The 19,633-nt window shown below is 39.1% G+C and overlaps 1 protein-coding gene across 1 annotated transcript in view; it reads left to right on the top strand.

Moving 5' to 3' along the window:
* KHDRBS3 (KH RNA binding domain containing, signal transduction associated 3) overlaps positions 1-19,633 on the top strand; it is a 211,333-nt gene that overhangs the window by 98,951 nt on the left and 92,749 nt on the right. The window contains exon 6 of the mRNA XM_027773279.1: positions 15,068-15,184. Coding sequence (XP_027629080.1) covers positions 15,068-15,184 — 117 coding nt within the window. The remainder of the gene's footprint in view (positions 1-15,067; positions 15,185-19,633) is intronic.

The following is a 19,633-nucleotide window of genomic DNA, read 5'->3' as shown; positions in this document are numbered from 1 at the left end:
AACTTTGTTGAATGGTGCCATTTGATTGGGGAGGGGGAAATGATCTTTAATTCCACAAGTATTTATTAAGAAGGCATTTTGTAGGAAAAATAAGGAATCAAATGTGAGTCTTACTTCTCATTAAGGTATTCTAATCTAACAGGGCCAACCATCAATCTTATTAAAGAGTATAAGATATTGAGTTAATATGAGAGGTATTAGGGCACCACAGAATTTAAAGGTGTGATCTGGAGAGTTATTTCTACAAAAAGCATTACAAGTGAAAGTAAACGTAGTCCTTACGAGTATGTTCAGATATCAACAAGCAGTGCTCAGAGAGAGGGCAAAATAACTACTGGGTTGGAATAACTCAATCGTAGAGGCTGGAATATAGCATTTTCTGGAATGGTAAGGACTAGAGTCTGGAAGCCTTTGATGCTTTTCTTAGGCACAAGATTTTATATAGCAAGTAGACAGCCCTGAAATATTTATGATATAAAGAGAAATGAACAGCTAGAATATATGCTAAAATGTTCTCTTTATTATGAAAGATTTTACTTTTCTTTTAAGGCCTTCTTAAATGCAGGAATGATTGATTAAGGGATACATTTAGAATGATTTATTACGGAAAAATCCAAATGCCCATGTAAAAAGGGATTGTTATTTTTAGAACTATCAGTATCTTAAAAATTATTAGCAGTAAGTCAAAGCTTGATGCAGTAACTATCCTAAGAAATGTTTTATTTCTGAGAGGGGCTACTCTTTTTTATGTGAATACCATAGTCCCAAGTTTTTTCTTTTGGGAGGGGGAGGGAAATTTTTACTACAGGGCTTGTACGCTCGCCAGAGAGACAGAAAGTGAGAAATCACCCCTTGGGGGGATGGCCATGCCACAATCCTTTCTCCCCCATTCTCCTCTTGGGATTTTGGACATGCATGCACACGCACCTGGTGTGAGTTATAAGCCGCCGGGGCCGGCACTTGAACCATGGTCAACTACGTGGGAGTCCAGTGATGTAACCGTTATGCCATCTGCTGGTTCCCATAGTCCCAAGTTTATTGTTAGGTTTACTGTTGTTTGGTATTTAGGGCGTTGGGTTAATTCAAATGAGATCAGTAATTCTCAATACCAACTACAACAGGTAGTTATTTAAGTCTAGTGTTTTAAGTTATTGAACCTGAATTATCTCATTCAGCTAATGAAAGTAGTGATGTAGTCTTTCATTTCAAGATAGTAAAGGGAAAATCAACCTTGCTTTTTCTTCCTTTGTATTTTATGTCTTTGTGCAGGAAGTAAATGATTGGAGATTATAAGTTAAAGACATTCTTTGACAGTTTCTTTCTCTCCGTAAGATAATAGAAAGGAAATGCTTGGGCAGTGTTCTCCAGAGGAGTGCACGCACTTCAGCCATTTGGGTATTTAAACACGCTAGGATTTCTCTTGTGTGTGTAAACTTCTGTGTGTATGTGTGTTGACACATGGTCTGTATAGCTTTTTACTCATATATATTTCATCTTTACAGCTTTTATAAAGTGGGGATTATTAGCTCCTGTTTATGTATGAAAAGCTGAAGGATACAGAAGTGGCTTGCCAACAGTTAAATAGTTACTAAATAATGAATAATAGGCTTTGAACCCAAGTCTGAATCCAATGCCTGAACGTTTTTTTTTTTTTCCTTCTTTCTCAAAAAAGTAAACTTTACAAATATTTACTGTATGGACTAAGGCTGGTACCGTTACATGGTTCGTGTAGTTACCATACAGTTGTGTACGTCTTGAGACATTATTCTAAAGTGAAGAGAGAAATCCTCAAATGCAGATGGGCTCAGGAAGTTTCAGTGACTCACTTGCTTTCAGTATATCCGGGCATATAGCTGTTTGTGTTCTATGTGCCTTGGTATGAATTTATAGATTATATTACCTACTTTAAGTATTCTGGCATTTTTGAATAAATATTATTGCAAAGGATTATGAAGTAAAGTTTTACTGCAAATACAGTTCTGATCGAGCCAGAAAAGAGCAGAACTGTTTCCTTTTCCATTGGTACAAGCGCAGCCTCGTGTCAAGGTAAAGCTGCTGAGTTCCAGGTGGATATGACAAGAACAGTCTTCCCCTTTGGGACTGTTTTTCTATATTCAGTAGTGTTAACAATGAATGTCTTGCCCTGAGCAAGTAGTACAATAGCAACTCATGATAAAAGCAGAATAGAATTTTCAAATAGATACAAAGGGTCTTCAGAATATTCGTGGAAAACGTGTATTATGAAAACACTATGGATGAATTTCAAATTATTTTGCACCAAAATAAACTTGTACGACACTTGTATAGCATGTCTGAATAAGATCTAGGTTGAGGCATTAAAAAATATAAGGTATCAGTTTGAAAAGAGCCCCTACTAGAGCACATGAATTCTGCTAATATTGAAGTAGGAACAAAACTCATTTATGGTGACACTTCTGTGGAAGAAGGGTGGAATTATGGATGCCTTATGAAACGTTATGGGAATGATACCCCCCCAAATCAGCAGTTTATAAATAGATAATGCATTTTAAGGAGGGATTAGGCAATGTTGAACATAATGCCAGGAGGAACAGACCATCCATATTAATTTGTGAGGGATGAATTAATCTCTCCCATGCCCTAGTTGAATAGCTTGGATGACTAATAACAGAAACAGTAGCCAGTACCATCGGACGTCTCGGTTGGTTTAGCTTGCACAGTTCTTCCTGAAACATTCAACCCGAGTGTTTCCTACTCTGTGGGTACCTAAAATGTTGTGCCAGATCAGCTGCAGAAAACAGCAGAGAGCTTTCATTGGAAATTTTGAAGAAGTGGGATCAAGATCCTGAGGTATTTCTTCAAATAATTGTCACAGGAAAATGATACCTGGCTTTACCAGTGGGATCCTGAAGCCGAAGCACAATCAAAGCAATGGCTACCAAGAGGTGGCATGGCCCAGTAAAGCTAGAGTGGATGACAAGAGCAGAGGCCATGGCAATAGCTTTTTTAGGTGCTCAGGGTGTTTTGCTTGTTGACTTTTTGGAAGGCCAAGGAATGATAACATCTGTTTATTAGCGTTTCGAGAAAATGAACTGAAGTTTTAGTGGAATAAAACCCAGGAAAGCACCACCAGAGTCCTTCTCCACCATGACAGTGCTCCTGCTCACCCCTTTCTTCAGGCATAGGCAGTTTAGTGAGAGTTTCAGTGGGAACTCTTTAGGCATTCACCTCAGTCCTGATTTGGCTCCCTCTGACTACTTTTTGTTTCCTTATCTTGAAAAAAATCTTAAGAGGGCATCCATTTTTCTTCAATTAATAACACAAAAAAAGACTGCTTTGACAAGGTTAAATTCCCAGGATGCTCAGTTCTTTAGAAATGGCCTAAGCAGCTGATAGTATGGTTTAAGAAAGGGTCTTGAACTTGACAGAGTTTATGTTGAGAAATAAAATTTATAATTTTTATTTTTATCTTGTAATTCTGTTTTCCATGAACAATGTATGAGTTCATTCGGTTGTAAGAAATTTTGAATTTCATGAATAGTTTTTTTAAGAATTATTTTATTTACTTTGTTTATTTATTTAAATTTGATCAGAGAGTGACAGAGTGAGAGAGTAAGAGAGAGAGAGAGGAAAAGTGAGAAAGCAAGCCACCAGGTCCAGGACTCGAACCTCGGTTGGCCATATGGAAATCCAGCCTTAACCACTATGCCATCTGCCTGCCCGATATATAGTTTTTTGGTAATTTACATTTTATTGGGTCCTCAGGAAAGTCATGATGCATTTTTGTATTAAAAAATGAAAATGTCATGAATTTCCTGACAACCTAATTAATGGACTTTTCGAAGACACACACACACACACACACACACACACACACGTGCACGCACGCATGTGTGCACACACAGATAGCCCAAGGCCCAGAGAGTGAGAATGACTTTTGTTTTGTCTAACTTAGACTTTATAGCATGATAAGTAATACCCTGTAAGGGCATATTTACTTGTTTACATTTGTGTCACCATGGAATACGTTGGTGGACCTGTGTCCCTCTTGCCTTCTACTCCTAACACAATGTCCTAGATCCTAAGTTTATTTGAGATACAGAGTTTGTGGAAACTGGACAGGCAAATGAGATGGCTGTTGTCATGCCCAACTGAGAGGGACCAGAGAAGCCAAAATTGCCTCAGAGAGTGTGCACTGAGCCAAGGTCTGGTCCCAACTGCTTATTAAACGTTTATTTTCATTCCTCATAAGTGTTTTAAATTTCTTTGGAGCTGAATAACTAATAATAAATAGTACATAGTTTAGTCAGGAAAAAGACCATAATACTTTTGAGATTTTTCATCTTAGTGAGCAGGAGTGGAATCTTTGAAAGACCTCGATGATTTGAATTTTTTTTTTCTTATGTAAAAGTATGTTTCTTGTATTTTATTATGCTAATGATATAGCTGTAGCTTTCTCAAAATTAAACAACAGTGAACAGGATACTAGAGTTTTGTTTGTTTTTTGTTGTTTTTTTATTTAAATGTATTTATTTACATTCATTCACTGCACATCATTACAGGGTACAAAATAAGATTTTTCATCCAGAGTACACTGTATATTGTCTCAGTCAAGCATATCAACAAACATGTTATTAACAAATAATTTTTCATTTCTTGTTTTCTGTATGTTTTGCTTCCCCTCCCCGCATCCTTGATTCCCTCTCTCTTACCCTCTGCCATCTCCCACTCTGCTCCCACACTTTCTCTGGTACTTTCTATACTGTTTTCCCCCCACATTTTATTGAATTACTAAAGATCTTAATTAATCTAAATATTTTCATATCAAACACAGCTGATATATACATTCCCATGAACACAAGTCTAACTTTACGCATCCTATAAAGTAGCACCTAGCTGGGGCTATGTATCTTATTGAAGTCATTGAATAGATTTGTTTTTTTCTGAAACTTTTTTGTTGTAACTTAATTTACATTCTTTCCCTTCTTTCTCCTGCTTGGATGAGCAGTGCTGCTATGAAATTCTGGTTAGTGACTTCTTCCAGTTTCCCCAAGTCACTCTGTCGTAGTTTTTCCTTTTTTTTTTACTTTCAATGGTAAGTTCACTTGGTACTATTAAGAAAACCAGTTTTAACTTAAATCAAAGAAATGCCAAGGAACTTTGCTTAAAGCCAGGAAACAGGTTAAGATTCTATTCAAATGGTAGGTGCATGAACCTATCAGTCTCATGTGCTTTATCTTCTGTTCTGGTTCCATTTTTCCTGTTAAATTCTGGGATATAATATTCAACTCCAGACTTGTCCCTATAATTAAGCGGGCCGCTTTCTTATTTTTTTAACTCTCATTTCCATGTGTCTGTATTTTATTTTCCTGATATAGCACACCCTTGAGAACTTCTTGGAGATCTGGTCTGGTGCTGGTAAATTCTTTCAGGTTTTGTTTATCTGAGAATGTTCTTGTCTTTTCTTCCCACATGAAAGATAATCTTGCCGGGTATAGTATAACCCAAAGCTCATTGATTTATTGTCCCTTTTGTTGATTTATTACATTTCTAAAACGTTATTATATGCCAGTGTGTGAAAGATGGAGAAGGGTGGTTGAGTTTACAGTCTAACCATTAAGCTTTATGTGTAGGCTATTGGATCCTACATGCCTGACTGTGGCTCAAATCCCAGCCCTGGGGGCTTGATAAACATGCTGAATCCATGTGCACGTGTGCCCCAAATATTGTTGGGATGGAAGAAGAAAGATCATGTGACCACTCCCCATTGAGGGCTGCTTTATCTCTCACTCCTTGATGTCAAGCTCCCTTGCTGTCAAGCATATATGCTTTCTGGGAAGATTTTTTTTTTTTTTTTTAATGAAGAAGGGGACTGAGATATTGAGATTTCAAAGTTGAATAAAAATACATTCCCACTACTTAAGAATTTGATGTGAAAAGAATATTTTTAAATATATTGGGTTATCAGGACAGTCATGATGCATTTTTGCATAGAAAAATACTTCATTATGTTTCTGACAACCTAATAGTTTGGTAAGTGTTACACAGGAGAAATGCAGGAAGAGAAGACAGTCATTGTGGATTTGGAGTGTCATGACAGTTATCTGGAGACATCTGTGGAACCCATTGTGTATGAGTACTCCGTTTTGCTCTAGGCTCTTTTCTGAGCTCCTCTTTGGAGATGAGGGAAGTTTACACACATGCCCCAAATTAGGCAGAGTGGATATTTTCTTTTTTCTTTTTCTTTTGAGATGTTTGCTATAGGGCGCATGCACTCACCAGAGAGACAGACAGAAAGTGATAAATCACACTCCAGGAGGCATGGCCACACCGCAGTCTCTTCTCTCTAGATTTTGGGCAGACACACACACATGCACACACACACATCTGGCATGAGTTTCAAGCTGCTGGGTCCAGGACTTGAACCACAGTTAGTTATATGGGAGTTCAGTACCTTAACCACTATGCAGTTTATCACCCTTCCCCCTGCAGATTCAGGCTCTTTTTCAGGATGGAGACATCGATGAGATGAATCTGGACAGATTTCAGGAGCGGCTGCTTTCTCCTCCCCAGTAGTCCTCTAGGGGAAGTGGGATCAGTGTCCTTCCCAACCTTCCCTGTGAACACATGAAGTTAGGGGGATTCCTGCAGAAAATACCTTTAAGGGTGTGGCAAACCTGTCTTTTCTGGGGCTTCCAGGGCTTCCTTCTCATGCCAGCCCACCCAAGAGAAGCAAAGGTTGAGTTTTGTTTCTCCCTCAATGTGTCTCTCTCCAGGAGTGGGGTTAGTGTTTACCTCGAAGGTTGCACATTAATTTGCTGACTGTCCAGCTTTTTTGTTATTTTTAAGAGTGAGAATAATACTCTTTCCAACTCTACATCTGAGCTGTCTGGGCAGTTCTTCAAGCATGGTAGTTTTGAGAAGTGGAAAGAAATCCAGAATTCCTAAAATCAAAAGCCAGTAATTTGGAGAGGCTGGAGAGGTAGACAGGAGCTCACTCAGGAAGGAACTTTCACAGTAGCAACTAGATATTTGGGCTTAGATTCTAAGGAGAGTTGGAAAATCATATTTGAAGGAGAGAGGGAATCAGGTACGCTTTGTGTTTTAAAAAGACCTTTCTCCTGATAGAAGGAGACAGAAGCAGCTACAACAAAAGGACTCCATGGTTGTCTAGGTGAGGGAGGAGAGGGCTGAGACCAGGCTGCTTGGGTCAGGCTGGGAAAAATGGGGCAGTTTTCAGTGTTTAGGCAGCAAACTTGATAGCACAATTGAGTTTTTAAAAGGATTATTTATTTAATTTTATTTATTATCATTATTATTTTTAATTTAACGAGAGTGAGAGAGAGAGAAAGAGAGAAAGTGAGAAGTCAAGCCACCAGGTCCAGGACTTGATCCACAGTAGGCCATGTGGGAGTCCAGCACCTTTAACCTCCATATTACCTGCTGGCCCCAACACAACCGATTTTATTGAATGGGTCTCCCTGCATAGGTTGTAGACCAAGTGGTAAGTGCAGAAGGCTTGGTTACCACCCACACAGTGCAAGGTGAGGCTCCAGCTAAGTCACTGGGTGGACGTTGGTGCCATTTGCTAGGCTAAGGGACTCTGGAAGAACGTGTTTGAAGCTATACTCACAGAGGCCACAAATACAGTTTCAAATGTTGAGTTAGAGGCCAGTAAGATATCCCTTTGTTAGTTGAATGAACTTTTTGGTGAGCAACCAATTAAGGGAAACCTTTTAATGGAGGCTGTGACATGTTCTTAAGATTTAGTTGTTTATGACATGACAACGTAACTATAATTGTTCCCCAAGGAACAGTGTCATGTCACAAATATAGTTTGGATCAATTAAAGCTAGTTCAGCTACTTGGTCTTTACCAATGTAGACTGTAATTATTACAGCTTGTACATTATGCCGTGAAATGCAAGAAGACTAACTGTATGTTGGTTTGCTATCTTCCTAGTCACTTGAAAATTTTCCTGTTTACAGTTTAATGTGTGTGTGTGTGTGTGTGTGTGTGTGTGTGTAATACAGTAATTGGCATCTGGAAAAAAGTCAGGGTTTTAGAAATGACATTTCATCTTTGCAAATGAGCAAATGAAATTATCAATAAACAAATATTAATGGATAGATGAATTTATTTGGACAAATGAAATTGCTGATAAAAATTAATGTTAAACTGGATTAAATCCTCACTATCTTGCAGATACAGTTGTCAAATAAAAACAAATCTAGACTTAAATAAGGAGATTTTTAAAATATATTTTATTTAAATTTTTTTCTGCAATCAATCACATACATCACTTAACTTGTAAAGTGAATTTTCCAGCATGATACATTTCTCACCAGTCCAGTTATCATCAATAGACAATAACCCATTTCTTTGTCTCATTAATGTCTTGCCTCTCTATTTTTCCTCTTAATGTCTTTTCCTAGACCCTCTTCCTTCTCCCACCCTCTTCCCACACTGTATCTGGTCTCTATAACCATTTTCTACATTTCCTTTTTTATTTCAATTTCTTTTATACAATCACGTATGTCACTTAGCTTGCAAAGTGAGTATTCCAACATGCATACATTTCTCACCAGTCCAGTTGAGAATACTATCCACATTGTCTTCAACAGATAATAACCCATTTCTTTTATCTGAAAGGATCATTGCAAGAGCAGAGAAAGGGACTATCAGCATGGAGGGGGGGGTGTGACACTAAGGAACTTGATGACCACGAGGCCTCTAGTTGTATCTTGGGAGTCAAACAAAACATGACTTTTCTTTCCTAGGAAGACATACGTGAGGACAGAAAGGTGTGAAGAAATAGGATGGGAGGGTGTCGGTAGCAGGATGGGACAGTGATTAGAGAATGTTATCTCCGAGCATGGCTGATTTTCCGTTGGGATCTTCGGGAGAGAGATTTGTCTTCTGGCTTTGGTTGAAAGTGGATTCAGGGGCTTGAGAGAAGGAGAGAGTGGAACTAAATAGTTGTTCAGTCAAGTAGGAGGTTTTTTCTGACTGATCATTGGAAACTTCATCTTTTATGGGGCACAGAATGGGAATTTGGAGGGTCTCTGTCTGACCTTGTCATAGGTGGGTAATGGGGAAGAGTGGTCCTTTGCAGTAAGCTATTTACAGGAACAAAAAAAAAGGTGGTGGGATTTTTAATTGTCATTGTTTTTCAAGAGAACAGGGCGCAGGTAAAATTAACACTGTCACAGTGTTCCGCTCTTTAATCTCCGTAATAACCCTGACGTATAGTACAATGATTCTCTGTGCCTCGTAGTGGTAAACATGGTGAAACTGAGGGCTTCAGCTCTGTGTGTTTATACTGCGGCTAAGAGGGGCTGTAATGACACTCCTGCAGGAGGCCACAGCCGGTGGGATGTCAGGGCAACTACGAGAACCGAGAACCGTACTGTGTTGGTTGTTGATTATTTACGTTGTTTGTAAATTCAAGGATGCATACTCTCTCTATTACTTAGGCCTTTTTTTTGTTGGAGTACTAACTAGCTTGAAGTTTTTGTTTTTGTTTTGTTTTGTTTTAACTACATTGAGTTATCCTACAAAATTCTTGGAAGACTTGAATTTGCAAAATGAGAGAAAGACGGTAACAAGGGCTTAAAGCCTAAGAAACAGAAAGTTACTCAAGTTTGTTGCTCTTCCCTCTGTTTCTTTCTTTCTTTCTTTCTTTCTTTTTTTTTTTAGAGGTTTTTGCTGTAGGGTGTGTGCACTCACCTGACAGACAGAGAGAGACAGAGAGACAAAAAGTGAGAAATCACCTCCCAGGGGGATGGCCACGCCGCAATCCCTTCTCCTCCATTCTCCTCTCGGGATCTTGGGCACACACGCACACGCGCCCGGTATGAGTTTTAAGCCACTGGGTCCAGGACACGAACTGTGGTCGACTACATGGGAGTCCAGCGACATAGCCATTACGCTAACTGCTGGTCCCTTCCCTCTGTTTCTTAACAGAACACAGTGGTCATTTTACACAGGACACTTCATCGTGAGCTATCACTCCATTTCTGATGTGTGACATTACAGACCTTCTCCCACTGAATCATAGTAGTGGACTCAGTTGCACAACCAACCAAATAGGCTACACATTTCCAAGTGCCCCCTACGGAATTCCGGAGTCTGATCAAGCAACCAAACATTTGCCATTATTGTGACTCAACCCTCAGAACATTCAGTGTTCACACTAGTAGTTCTAAACCTCAGACTCCCTTGACTTGTAGTTAAAGTTCCTTGATTAACTTGAGTGTCCTGGGCCAGGTTTTGTTATTTTTTGTGCAGTGGCCCCATTGGTAGCATTGTGGAAAAAGGGATTTCAGTTCCAGTAAGATTCAGGAATAGTCTGATAAAACAGTAGTGTCCATAATAGTTAATGTGGCATCAAGTGTGTACAGTCTACTGACTGCTCTGGTCAGTGATTTTTATACATTTTCTTATTAATTCATACAGAAGTCCCCCCAATAGGTAATATGATCTTTTTTTTTTTAGAGGTTTTTGCTGTAGGGTGTGTGCACTCACCTGACAGACAGAGAGAGACAGAGAGACAAAAAGTGAGAAATCACCTCCCAGGGGGATGGCCACGCCGCAATCCCTTCTCCTCCATTCTCCTCTCGGGATCTTGGGCACACACGCACACGCGCCCGGTATGAGTTTTAAGCCACTGGGTCCAGGACACGAACTGTGGTCGACTACATGGGAGTCCAGCGACATAGCCATTACGCTAACTGCTGGTCCCTTCCCTCTGTTTCTTAACAGAACACAGTGGTCATTTTACACAGGACACTTCATCGTGAGCTATCACTCCATTTCTGATGTGTGACATTACAGACCTTCTCCCACTGAATCATAGTAGTGGACTCAGTTGCACAACCAACCAAATAGGCTACACATTTCCAAGTGCCCCCTACGGAATTCCGGAGTCTGATCAAGCAACCAAACATTTGCCATTATTGTGACTCAACCCTCAGAACATTCAGTGTTCACACTAGTAGTTCTAAACCTCAGACTCCCTTGACTTGTAGTTAAAGTTCCTTGATTAACTTGAGTGTCCTGGGCCAGGTTTTGTTATTTTTTGTGCAGTGGCCCCATTGGTAGCATTGTGGAAAAAGGGATTTCAGTTCCAGTAAGATTCAGGAATAGTCTGATAAAACAGTAGTGTCCATAATAGTTAATGTGGCATCAAGTGTGTACAGTCTACTGACTGCTCTGGTCAGTGATTTTTATACATTTTCTTATTAATTCATACAGAAGTCCCCCCAATAGGTAATATGATCCCTGTGTCATAGATGGAGAGTCTAACACTCATGGCAGTTAATTTGACTAGGGAGATGCAATATATATTATGGATGAGCAGAGTTAAGCACAGGGAAGGGATAGAAGTGTTTCTGATTGTCAGAGTGTTCATTTATATACTGTTTTGTGAATAAAAGACATGATGCAAGTTAAATGGAGAAGGATTATTCTAAAGGTATGTACAACCACATAAAATGTTTATCCTTGTTACATAGAATTCTTTGTTTTAATGTTTACCAAGTAACCTTGAAGAAATCATATCACTTTGCAGATTTCAATTTCTTCAATATAAAATTAGATATTTAGACTAAAACATTTGTAAAACTTCTTAGTTTTTATCAGTTAGGAAGTAATTTGCCACTTATAAATATGACTATCTGATTGTAGAAATTTATTTTTACTGCATCCTTGAAAGCCACTAAAATGGTACTAAAAATAGGACTAAAAATGATAGAAAACCCATGCAGATCAAAAGAATAGAGTGGGACGATAGGCAACGGATATGAGTACCACGTTGGTAGGTGTGGGATAAATGGGTTGGTTGGTAATGACTCAGGAGACCAGACGAGGCAGAACCTGAGCTCTCAGGCAAAGAACAACAACCAGGAACATGCTGATTATTGTAGGAAAGCCCGGAGGAGACTCAGGAACTGTAGGCATCAGGTACTGTAAGTGGATTCAGGAGCACTGAGAACTGACGTTTGTATGAGACGCAGTTAGACCACCAGATGTTCTTCCCATCCTCATCCAGCAAAAGACAGGTTTTCTGGAGAGGTTGAGTCAGAGGAGTCTTAGGCTCTAAGGTACAAGTAGCTGTAACTGAGGACTAATACAAGATGTATTTCCTTTAAATAAAAGCAGGTGTGCTTCATGTTGGGCTTCCCAGCATTCTAGACATCAGGCTTATACCTTCTCTTAGGAGATCTAGATATTCCACTTGAGGGCAATGCCCAGCCCAAGTATAGATACTGATTTTTTTGAATAGTCCTTAATGAAAAAAATGGGGCTTTCTTTATAATGATGCCTGCTCTCCGTTAGGGCCTATTTATGAGAGCAAAACTCCAGCGGCATTTTAGAGCCTTAATCTTAAATTTTTAAGAACAAGTAGCAGAGTATTACTCGACATCTGAGGGAAGCCTGTTATGTAGAAAGGGACCAACTTAAGAATGGGGAAGAGAAAACTGTTGGAAAAACAAGATAGGGCAAGCTTCTGGGTGGGGCATGGGCCACTGGTATTCATGTTTTCAGAAAATTAAGAAATTATAATTGTTTCCACAAAACAGAAACACAATGCCTAAAGAAAAACAGAACAATTATACAAAAGTCTTATTATTTACACTAAACATTTGAAAGGAATGAGAAAATCAATAGATATATAAGAAAAATGTAGTTAAGTCTCCAGGAAAAGAAAACAGAAACAGGAATAAGAGAAACTTAAATATCCAACTCATGAGATCCAATATAGAAATAATAAAATTTCTAGAAAATGAAACAAAAAACGGGAGGAGTATGGAGAGGTTGAGGTTGATGGGTTTGGACACAGGCTTATTCTTCTTCCTACCTCATAGTAGTATTTGCCTTTTTAAACTCTGTTTTTTTTCTTTTTTTAAAGATTTTTGCTGTGCTCACCAGAGAGGCAAAGAGACAGAAAGTGAAAGACAGAAGACCCTTTAAGGGGATGGCCATGCCACAGTCCTTTCTCTTCCATCTCCTCTTAGGATTTTGGGCATGCACACTTGCCTGGCATGAGTTTTAAGCTGCCAGGTCTGGGACTGGAACCATGGTCTACTACAATAACTATTATACCATCTGCTGGTCCCTGTAACAATTAAACTTATAAAATAACTTAAATTTTAAAAAGCAAAAAAATAAGTATATGAAGAAAGCTTCAAAAAGTTTGTGGAAAATGCAAATTATTAAAAATACCTGCATAGATTGCAAAGTTTTTACACAAAAACTTGTATTTTAATTCCATTTTTTACATGAGCTTTTTGAAGTCCCTTCTTATAAGAAGACTGAAAATATATATTTGAGTTTTTGTTGAAGACCAATAAAAATGGGCAAGAAAAATACCATTTTGATTATTTTAAGTGTTAACTACTTACTTCAGGAAAATTGCTTCAATTGCCATAGTTAGATAAATTGAGCAATTTTCTCTTAAAAACAGAACTGCACAGTGGTGGCATAAATCTTGGAAGAAGTGGCTACTTCATCAGTTTGTTATCAGGAATCTTGCCAAGGAGAATAGGTTTCTCCTGGTAAACAAGGCCGATGATCTTTGTGGGAGCAAAAAGTTTTCATAATTTTTTCTTTAATCATTGAAAGGATTTTTGTTTGTTTGCTTGTTTTGTTTTGTTTTTAGTTTGCTCTAGGGCATGCGTCCTCATTAGAGACAGGAAGAGGGCAAGTGAGAATCACACACTCCTTTTCCCAGCAAGGGATAGCCATGCCTCATTCCTTCTCCATCTTACTCTCAGCATTTTGGGCTTATGTGCACACATGCCCAGTGTAATTTTCAAGCTGCTGATGTGGGGTTTGAACCACAAGTTGGCCATGTAGTATCAGCTGCCTTAACGCCCATGCCATCTGCTGGCCCAGTCACTAAAAAGGGTTTTGAAAGTTGTTTGTAATCCCTCAATATAATTAATTCATTCTAGATGGTATTTATTTAGTGTCTGTTTTCTGGCAATCATTGTCATTCTAAATGATTTATTTACATTGGCCTATTTAATACTCAGGACAGCCCTATGTAGGTCCTATGGCCATTATTTTATAGATGAGGGAACTGAGATAAAAATAGGTTTGGTCATTTGCCCGATGTTACTCACCTGGTAAATGGAAAAGCCAAGCTAAACTATGGTGGTGCAGCCTTTGAGGCCAGACTGTGAGTTCATTTCTGCTTTGCCTATTAAGCAAGGACCCGTAGACATGTAGGTTAAATAAATTGCCTACATTCCCATAGCTGGTTATTTTGGAAGAGAGAAATGGAGTTTTTTGTAAAGCTTTCATTAGCTGCCACCTTCTCAAGAACTCGTTTAGGCCTGTCCACACATCGGTTGAATAACCAAGTCTGAGTGCTGCCCCAGTAGAATTCAGGTCCTCCCTATGGCAGTCGAGTGCATTCCAGTACACCTGCTGCTGTTTCTTGTCATTTTCCTTCTGCTTTCAGTGCTGTTCATAGTTGTATTTCTTTTTTTAAAGTTTTTTGCCACAGGACACATGTGCTTTCTGGAGAGAGAGAAACAATGAGAGAGAAAGTCCTTGCTAGGTTTAGGACTTAAACAGTGGTAGGCCATTATGCCAACCACTGGTGGCCATAATTTATATTTAATGTATGTTGAAATTGACAGGATAGCAACCTAGAAATTGTGGCAAATTAACATTATTCACAAATTGTAAAATATAGCTGTTGCTAAAGTGAGTTATGTAAAGAAACATTTTTTTAAAGAATTATCTTATTTAACTTCATTTCTTTTAATTTGACCAGAGAGAGACAGAGAGAAAGAGAGCAAGCCTCCAGGTCTGGGACTTGAACCATTGTTGATCATATGGGAGTACAGTGTCCTTAACTACCATGCCACCTGCTGGTACCAAGGAGTGTATTTTTTTAATTTTATAGTTTTTAGCTCCATTTTAAGAAGTTTGTGTAAAACACAATATGATGCATATAATAGGAACTTAAGAATTTGTCATTACTCAATAATTAATCAGTATTTCCTGATATTCAAAATGAATAAATGATTTTCAGGTATGAATGTTTTAAATTTGGTTTGTTTATTTTTTCTAGTTCAACTTTGTGGGAAAACTTTTGGGTCCACGTGGCAATTCCCTCAAGCGATTACAAGAAGAAACCTTGACAAAAATGTCTATCCTTGGAAAAGGTTCCATGAGGGACAAGGCAAAGGTAATATCCATTGTAGACAATGGCTGCTGTTTCAGTCAAGTTTTATCGATAGTATACTTTTAGATCATCTACTGTATTAAGACATAGATATAAAAACTAAGGAAAGTCTCATGGAGTTATATGAAAATATTATGTAAGTTAATATATTTGTGATACTGTTTAGAAAATTCAGTAATTCTGGCCAGTATTAGAATACCTAGTATCTTAAACCTGAATCTATAAGTATTATATTCTTACACAGAACAGTGGTGCCTGTACTTTTTATTCTAGAAGTAATATGTCACGTTGTCGGAAGTGTCAGACTACTTTTATCAAGAAGAGAAATCAAAGTTACCTACGGTCTTACCATCATTGTTTGCATTTTAAATTAGTTCCTTTAGGTCTTTTTCTTTTTTTTTTACTGTGCATATATCTTACATAGAGGAATTTATAATGTATATACTTTTATTTCTTCTTTTTTGCCTTTATTTGATCTTATGTGTATTTTATCGAGTTACTAAAAATTGATTTTAAATGTTTTAATAATTGTTTACTATTCTAACATAATCGTTCCACTTTGATGTGTTCACACTAATTATCTAATTTTTTAACAGGCTAGAAGTTACGTTTATTTTTATTGACTACTTTATTACTGTACTAGTTCTGAAAGCCATTTTCACAAGTCATCGTGTATGTCACTTACATTGTTCTCCCTGTTCTCTCGTTGTTAACAAGGTCTGTATTACTGAGGACCAAATCCACAGTCAACAGTCACTTCCCATGAAATGTTAAACATGACAATTTTAGATGTGACAGTTATTCAGACAAATATCCTGCCACCCCACAAAATTGCCCAACTGAATGATGGCTTTTATAATACAAATAAAATAAAAATGATATAGGGACAAGAAGTTGGTGTAATGGCTACGTTGTTGGACTCCTATGTGGTCGACTGCGGTTTGAGTTCCGGACCCAGTGGCTTAAACTCATGCAGGGCATGCGTGTATGTGCCCAAGATCCCAAGAGGAGAATGGAGGAGAAGGGATTGTGTGATTTCTCACTTTCTGTCTCTCTGTCTATCTCTGTCTTTCTGGTGAGTGCACACGCCCTGTGGCAAAAACCTCACCAAAAAAAAAAGAAAAAATAATAATACAAAAATTACCAAAAAAAAAAAATCCTGTTTATTGAACAGTCACTGTGTAAGACTTTTAAAATGAATTATTCCATGTTATTCTTGGAAAAGTGATGAGAGATAATATTTTTCACATAGGACAACTGTGAATCAGAGAACTTTATTATATGGGCATATCAATCAAAGAAATTCATTGTATTGTTTGGTTAACACAGTTAATGAAACCATGGTTTACTGACACCAGCATCCATGTATGTTCTCCACTAGAGCAGTAGAAGACATGGTATACATCAGGATCATCTGGAGTACAGATTTCCCGTGCACTAATTTATTTAGGCTAGAACCTCAGAATGAATTCTCACTCGTTTGAAATGATTCAGATGCACAGTCAGATTTTGCTAATACTCACTAAGCCTCCCTGTATCATTTTCTTGACACAGCTTTTCCTGAGGTAGGAGAAAATGGAATTACATTTTGGTCAGTTGGTTGGAACTCATGTGTGTCTTATCGGAAGGTATTTCACCCTTCCTGACATTGTGATTCAGCCCTTAGTAAGGCCATTTGGTTTCAGGGTACGTGATAGGAGCAGTGGACTCATCACAGGAATCCATTGTCTTCCTGTTTCTCATTTTGTTTGTTGGTCAGCTAGTTAAGAAGCAGTTTGATGGCATAGAGTGGCTGTGACCAGGCCATGCACTAATACTCCTTAAAAGTAAAAGAGAAGTGAGGAAGGCAAATTTCCTTTTTTTAAAAAAATTATATTTTTGCCATAGGGTGTGTGTGGCTGCTGGAGAGAGACAAAGAGGGAAAGTGAAAAATCACCCCCCTCCCCCAGGTGTGGTAGCCGTGCCACAGTTCGTTCTTCTCTGTTCTCTCGGGATTTTGGACACGCGTACCCACGTATCCAGCATGTTTTTCAAGCTGCTGGTTCTGAGACTCAAACTGTAGAGTTGGTCATGTGGGATCCAGCACCTTAACCACCATGCTGCCTGCTGGTCCCAGAAGGCAAGTCTTTAACTCTGTCGCATGTCCTAGTAACAGCAAGTACCTGGCGATCCATATAATGAAAGGGATCCTAGGTGCTTCCAGCTTGCTGACGGTCGTGGTGTTCCTTTCAAACTGTGTCATTGTACCAAGGACTTCTGGTTGTTTTGGACTTTGGGCATGTTGGATATTCAGAATTGCAGTCTTCCTTTTTCGGGGTTTTCGAGTTAGGTTGTAACTATTTTCTGCACTGGGATCACTTTTGTGAGCACCTTGATTAGCACTGAGGTGGCTACAGAATGAGGTACTTTTAACATGCACTGCAGCGGGTCCCCTTGACTGCCTGTGCACTGAGTGCCTGCTCTGCATTTGCGTGGGGCACGCTGTTTTTACACACATGGGCCTCTTTTCTAGACTACTTATCAAGTCAATGATGCTCTCATTTCTGTGTTTTGACCGCATGAGTCAACTAATCAATATAGAGATTCTGCAAGTGGCTAGTCATTTATAGTCCATCAAGATACCCGGGAACTAGGGAACTAGCGCACATTGTGCATGCATGGTCCACTGAGTCCACTGTCAGTGGACCAGGGCCATAAGTCCAGTTATCTTTGACATCTGATGGGTGGCCCTCAGCGGGGCAGCAGTGGTTTAGATGTCGTTGTCCCTTCTCAAACTGTCTTGATATTTGTCCTCCTCATTGTGTCTCTCCAGTGAGAGGATCCACATCCTCATGGGAAAGCAGAGGAGGAAGTGACACACACAAGGTGGAGATGCGATACTGGCCGTATGCATGTAACCTTAACCTCACTGCATCCAACTTAGCCCTCTTGTTCTCTGCCTTCCTGGGGTAGCAGTAATGAAGAAGAGTAGGCAGAGTGAAGAGAGAATTGTCAGCTCCTTTCAGGGGACTACCTTTGCTAATTAGGCAACACAGGGAAAACCTCACCAGAGAGGCTTCTACAGTGGGGATAACTCAGTGGGGCTGCAGGTTACTGATACTCAGAGTTGTTTGAATCTTCCCAGATACGGCAGTCTGGTTGTCAGGTTCTCCCAGTCAGTCAGATATCATCTGGGTCTCATGTCAGAGTCACCTGGGATCAGCATTGTTGTTCAGCAGTGCGTGAGCTTGAGCTCTGAGTTGTTCGATAGGTCCTTCAACTCAAGACTGCTGCGGTGAACCTTCCGGGAGCTTACGGCTCTTCGAGCCTTGAACTGATAGCATAGAGCCCAGGGTCTCTTATTTCCTTCCTTACACTGAATACATGAGAAACAGTCCATCTCACTCAACGCCAGAAGCCTGTCTTCCTCTGAGCTGTCATGCTGTGCATTTCCTTCTGCTGCCTGGTTCTTCAGTTTCACCTTTACGAGCATTTCTCTGGGGGTGACTAGAGGTGATAATTTAAGTAACAGATTTGTTACATTATACTATCAGAATCCCCCTGTGATGGTGTACAGCGAGGATCTGGAGCCTCACTGCCTGAACTTTTGAATGTTGATTTCCGTTGATCCTTTTATAACTGGCTTAATTTTAGTCTACAGAGAGTCTAGTTAATATGCCTGTTTCTAAAACGACTCCCATTATTTAGTATTGGAATCTCATTCTGTAAGGATCTCATCCTTTTAGATTCACATAGTGCTCACTGTACTTGAAGTCTAATGTGAAGGTACTTCCTTTTTTTGTTTGCTGCGTTGGTAAGATTATGGGAGTCATTGCTGACTTCTGTCAGCTGGCTGTGCAGTGCAGTAATCCCAGTGACAGGTAGTCTGCTGAGCCTTCAGGTCATGCTGAGTGTGTCCCGTGCACATTGTCTGTACTTACGTAACAGTCAATATCATACGGATTGTTCATCAAGTGCTTACTATGTGCTGGGCATAATTTGAAGGACTTTTTAATGTGCTTACTTATTATTGTAATTACTCTATAAAATAGGCACTATACTTTCATTAGCCCTGTTAAAATCACTATTGGATGCGGGTAAAGTAACCCGCCCTGCATTGTGCAGTGTAGGTTGGATTTGAGGTTTGAATGCAGACATTCTAGATCCTTACTCTTCCCCGACACCGCATTGCCTCTCGTCCTGAGCCCACGGAATACTCTGGTGACAAGTTCTCACTCTGTAGAGCTGCACAGTGGCTGAGGTTATGATGCGAAATGCTCCCCGTTCCAGCTTAAATTTGTGGTAAAAATAAAAATGCTTGAATAAGAACCAACAGTTATAAGTTTTCATTAAAATCATTTGAGTGCCATATTAGAAACAGATGAGAAATGGTTGTTTTAGAAGTGGTTCAGAATGATCTGCTGTGCAGGGAATGCAGTTCTGAAATTTCAGTTTTTTTTTTTTTTTTTTTTT

Source organism: Tupaia chinensis, unplaced genomic scaffold (assembly GCF_000334495.1).
Source record: "Tupaia chinensis unplaced genomic scaffold, TupChi_1.0 Scaffold000335_1, whole genome shotgun sequence".
Classification (NCBI taxonomy): Eukaryota; Metazoa; Chordata; class Mammalia; order Scandentia; family Tupaiidae; genus Tupaia; species Tupaia belangeri.
This window is presented reverse-complemented; position numbering and strand designations above follow the sequence as displayed.